This window comes from Pseudomyrmex gracilis, unplaced genomic scaffold, assembly GCF_002006095.1.
Source record: "Pseudomyrmex gracilis isolate BER0280 unplaced genomic scaffold, ASM200609v1 scaffold_1839, whole genome shotgun sequence".
In the NCBI taxonomy this organism is placed as follows: domain Eukaryota; kingdom Metazoa; phylum Arthropoda; class Insecta; order Hymenoptera; family Formicidae; genus Pseudomyrmex; species Pseudomyrmex gracilis.
Window position 1 is genome coordinate 1 of NW_018022423.1, and position 5,538 is coordinate 5,538.

Consider the following 5,538-nt stretch of genomic DNA (forward strand, 5'->3'; position numbering starts at 1 on the left):
AGCGGAATCTAACATACAAAAATACACATGTATCAATGCAGATCAGAAAATCGGAATAAGTAATAGCGATAAAATTTCCGACGAGTTGGAATTCTGTGTTAAAAACTGTGTTATTTCTATCGCTATCGCTATTCCTTCCATTGTGCAAGGGGCTATAGTCGTCTCTCAGATCTCAGATCTCATCTCATCTCTTTCCCTCTCTTTTTCTCTCTCTCTTTCTCTTTCTCTTGAGATCTGAGATCTGAGATCTGAGAGACGACTATGAATTCGGGCCTAAGTCTCCTTATTCTTACTTCGTGCTCTGATCCCACCACAGACATTGGTCTAGTTTCCACCGAAACCCTCAATTCGGTTTCACTCCGGTACTGATCAAATTTAGTGCTCTGTTTCCATTGGAAGTAGAGTACTTATAGATCGAAGCGGAAGTGAAATCAGCACAATTTGACAGGTTTCCATCGACTTGAATTTGATTCTACGTCGCATTTGGTGTGAATTAATGCTTCGGTGGAAACTAGACCATTGATAGACAGAGAAAGAGTTACTATTCAAAGTATGTTGTCTTTCTCAACGTTGAAGACATCTTTTCAGCCAAACGCGCAGTCTATATATTATACGTCTATGGTCACTACTAACACATGTACACGTTTAGGTATGTAATCTATCTTGTTACATATACTACTGTAATCTATCTTGTTACATATACTACTCATTCGCGCGCTATCAAGTTCGATCTCCTTACTCTTATTTCGTGCTCTTGTCACACAAACGTTATTCTATCTTATATCTAATGAGTGATAAAGATAGAATGACGTTCGTGTGCACACGAGTGTTCTCGAACGCAGCCTAGTATAGAAATCTGTGGCTTCGACTCTTATCTTCTTTCGATAAAATGCGCGCGCAGTCTATGAAGGTTTGATGATTTCCAGTATATGCGGCGCCTACGTCGGGGTCGCCATCTTGTAAAAGTTAGAGTTCAGCTGGCTCCTAGTGCTTGGAGGTTTACGTGAGAGACGGAACGGCAACTACTCCGCCGGAGGCTGGAAGTGCCGCGCTAAAGTCGTTAGCACTACGGTCCTTGGCAGTCCCTGGGTATCCAGGTGACCTTGTGCGAAGCCAGGGTACCAACGAAACGCCAAGACAGTCACCAGCGGATCCTTTACATACGAATCCGTCGAAAGAGAGATGGTGAGTAGATTTATTAACACTCTTAAAGAAAATAAGAGAGAGAGAGAGAGAGAGAGAGAGAGAGCGCTGCGGACGATATTGTCGCGCGATGATGTTTCATTTGTTCGAGCTGGTTTTCCTATCTGTTTCTTCATCGTTGTCGCTCAATGTTGTCTGTCAAGTTAACTGTCATCGACTTCGGAGTTAGCGCCGGCATTTCTTACGATCATTGACGATTGGTTGCGTACTTGTTTTTACTTGCTGCGAATTGCAGTCGCGCAGCAATTCCGAGAATTATTGACAACACTGACGACCAACAACGAAAAAAGATAAAACGTAAACGACACGACGCTCAATTCGTCGGAAAAACTTTGCACTACAATTATTTCTTCTCCTTTTTCTCTTACAACGTAACTTTCGTTTCTCAAAAGCGATATTGTCTAATGATCTCTTGTAGCGCATAGAAAAAAATATATATATGTATATACATGAGATCTGAACAAATGTGGCTCGCGTCCAATACGCACAGGAAAGTTGACTTACGTTTCTTCCGCGCACTCGTGTATCGTTACATCGTCTTCGAGGCAAAGATCGAAAAAAAAGAGAAGGGTCGGGAGAAAGAACAAGAGTGAGTGAGCGTGGTAGCATTTCTCGTGTGTTGCTTGTTCGTAAAACTTAAAATTTAGAACAGTATATGTACGCGAAAATAGATCCACATGACCCACACAATCATTGATTATTATTGGTCAGTAATGTATGCATGTAGTAGAACAGAATTTTCGCGCGTGTTTGCGCGAACCGAGTGTTTCAGATGAGATCTGTCTGTTATCCTGTTTTTTCCTCTTTACATGATTGAAACGACGACGTACGCACACGGTATATGCTGTGCTCGTTTGTTTGTCGGTTGGTCGCTTGCCTGCTTGTTTGTTTGCTTGCACTTTTGACTGTCATCTCTAAAGAGGGGTGTCTCGGCGCAAAGAGGAATGGATTATATGTGCATCGTATGGTAATATATCTTTCTCTTTCTTCCTCTTCTCGTTTTTTGCCTTACACATGTCATACTTTTGTCGCGTGCTCCGCGGAATGCGAACGTGTCGATTAACTGGAACGTTGTAAACGTTTCCTCGTCTCGCCTCCTCGGCGGCTTGTGCTAGCCAATATTTGTGTGTGTGTGTGTGTGTGTGTGTGTGTGTGTGTGTGTGTGTGTGTGTGTCAGGGCGCGCGTGTGTGCGTATGGAACGTCGTCTCGTCGTTTCTTCTTCCCCTTGCGACAGATGCCGATCACGCAGCTGCGTACATTTATGCCAATCTCCGCAAAATCTGTCATTTGCAATCGACTTCCTCACGCCCGAAACCTTCGCTCTTCCTGTTGTACGAAAATCTAGTGGTGTTTCGTATTATATGTGGAGTTTATACAAATAATGAGAAAAGTCGAATGACATGTATGAAGACATTATGGTTTGTATAAATCTCCGTTTTGTGTTTTAATTAGAAATCGTAAGAAATATGTAATATAAAAAGTCGATGTTACTTCAATTAAAGTTTTTTTCTTAGTATGAATTATGAAGTAACGAACTTATATGTAAGAAAAAAGTTAATAACTAAATGCTCCAAATTAATGCTTTATATATTAATACTACAAATTAGAAGATTAACAAAATATAACTTGTTTTATTGAACCTTTAAGTGAACTATAATGTCTTTTCTTCTTTCTCACCTTTAAAACAAATATATTTATTGACAAGTATTGGTTTTAAGGCACATATACATACAAAAGTTTTTTTGTGTCTTGTCATGATCATACAATATGATTATGTGAAGAAACACTGTTTCTTATTTTTTTAAAAGAGTAGAAGAAAATTTTATTTTGATCAATTGACTTTATTTTTCTATTTTTAAACTTGGCAATATTGTTCTATATTTTTAATAGGAAATTTACCTTTTCTCTATTATATATATTTACAAAATTTTAACTAATTTTTTGCTGAAAGTTGAAGTAGAGTTTTATAGAGTTTTTATTTATACTTTACAAAAAAAAGAAACTTTTATTTATCACACTATACATTTTTCCTGGTATCAAACGTACATTGAATACATGTGTATATCTTGGTTTTCATAATCGTTGGTCTAGTTTGGCAATTGTGCTGAATATTCATAATTAACGGCCAGAATTACGTGATTTGCATAAATCATTATACTTGCATATAGGGAAATTTTGTGGCCATATTATAACTATTAGCTCTTAATAACAACTCTAACGACACTGGCGAAATAACGTCGAAACATTGTCGAAAAAGTTGTTACTTGTATTTATATTCTGTACATTCTACTATTTATCACTCTTGTTATTTGCTCACGATTATATCAATATATGCAAATAAATGGTTATAAATTCAAATTACTGGTATATGCGCATTAGTAGAATATTATCAAAATTACAGAATAAAGAAATACAAAATTTATATATTTGAATTAACAATATAACTGGAATATATATATATATATATATTATATATTATCATATATTTATATATTATATATTATCATATATTAAATATATATTATATATTATCAAAAAAAGTTATAATACTTTATAATGCTTGTAAAAAAATACGCACTTTCGGTCGCGAGTATTTATTGATAGCAATAATTTAATTCTGCGATGTACAAGTGACACAAAAAGTTGCATCAAAATCCCAATTGTCTCATTTTTCACTTATATAATATATAATTAATACATAATAATATATAATATATGTATGTAATTTAATTTTTTTACTCTTTCTACACAGGTAACCTGATATCTTATCAAAAGAAACGTATTGCTACTTTGGGCCGAACGTTCACTAAAAAGAGTGCAATTGCAATTGCGCTTGGACATTATTACAATGTTACATTTTGTTTTCTAATATAAAACATATTTTCTCAATTTTCTCAAAAAATCATGAAATAGATTTGCGACAATAAAAAGTAAATGTTCGAACGATAAAAAAGAGATTTATTTGTTGTTTAGAGTTCGACTTCGACCGGTGGTACGGAAGGGTCTAGTCCTGCGTCTAGCCCGGCCTCAGGCGCGAGTCTGACAATGGCACCAAAATACGGCACGTTGGTACCGAATCGTATTTTCGTAGGAGGTATCTCGGCAAGTACGACCGAAGCGGAACTTGCACAGGCCTTCTCAGTCTGGGGCAATGTCAAAGCTACGAAAATCATTTCGGATCGTGCTGGTGTTTCAAAGGGCTATGGCTTTGTCACTTTCGAAACCGAGGAAGAAGCCAAGCGGCTTCAACAGGAAGTTTGTAGTCGACTTGACTTTTGCAACTATTTTCCACACATCGTCGAACATACTGTTTCTCATTGCCGCTTTCTTTTTATTGCATTAGGCTGACTGTATTGTACTACGAGAGAGGAAGCTCAACATAGCACCCGCGATCAAGAAGCAACCGTTTTCTAGATCATTTGACGGTTCACCTTCTTCTGTGCCTACAAGTACTTACTATTATGCAAATGGTGCGTGATCGTTAATTGCGTGTACATATTATATATATGCGCAACATGCTTTCGATCGTGTTTTTCATTTGTCTTCCCTTTTTGCTTGTACAGGAATGGGTATTCCGTACCAAAACAGCGGTGTGACGTTCTACAATACTGCGCCTCCCACACCGGCAACTTCAATTGGTCCACCTACAGATCCAGGAACATTTTATCAAGCAGGAATGTTTGGTGAGCATATCCTGCTTCCCGTTCATGTATGTATGTGTAAAAATATTACCGATTAAAAGAGCAGTTTTGCATTTAGTGATTGTCAGAATGTTTAATTGAAATTTTGATTTTTTTAGTGTTCGTTTATCTTAAAATTAAATTCTTGCGAATATATGATGCGTTCTTTTCTCCAGGTCCTCAAGCAGCTACTGGTCATCAAGCGTACGCACCGATGATGTATCCGTGCCCACCGTCGCTGTATGTTCCACAGCAGTATCAGTTTCAGCCTATACCGGTACGTTAACGATTAACGATACCATTCGTTGCTCGACTGTTTTATTTCTTCGTACCTTTATGTTCTCTTTGACTTTTCGTTTAGAACGCAATCTTGGGTTCCTCGTATAGATCGTAATATAAAATCCTGATCGTTCTCTCGTCTCTTTGTTTTACATTTTTTATTAAACGATTTATATCGGTTACGGTTTGACAGACAAACGGTCTGATGGGAGAAGCCATACCACCGGCGTTTCTACCCAACCCTCAGCAAATGTCTACTTACGTTCTTCTCGACGCTATACAGTATTGAGGTCTAAAGGTATAAGGTCTACACTAAACGACTAGCATGCCGTTCGTCATTTGTTTTTTTTTGTTTTTTTTGTTTTTTTTTTTTTT

The 5,538-nt window shown here is 37.3% G+C and overlaps 1 protein-coding gene across 1 annotated transcript in view; it reads left to right on the forward strand.

The window, feature by feature from the left end:
• Window positions 1-1,299: 1,299 nt before the first annotated feature.
• Window positions 1,300-5,538, forward strand: part of LOC109862487 (mucin-19-like) — an 8,259-nt gene continuing 4,020 nt past the window's right edge. Inside the window, exons 1-5 of the mRNA XM_020442558.1 lie at window positions 1,300-2,170; window positions 4,178-4,459; window positions 4,548-4,674; window positions 4,768-4,887; window positions 5,061-5,161. Of these exons, the coding sequence (XP_020298147.1) occupies window positions 2,045-2,170; window positions 4,178-4,459; window positions 4,548-4,674; window positions 4,768-4,887; window positions 5,061-5,161 (756 nt within the window). The 5' untranslated portion in view covers window positions 1,300-2,044. The remainder of the gene's footprint in view (window positions 2,171-4,177; window positions 4,460-4,547; window positions 4,675-4,767; window positions 4,888-5,060; window positions 5,162-5,538) is intronic.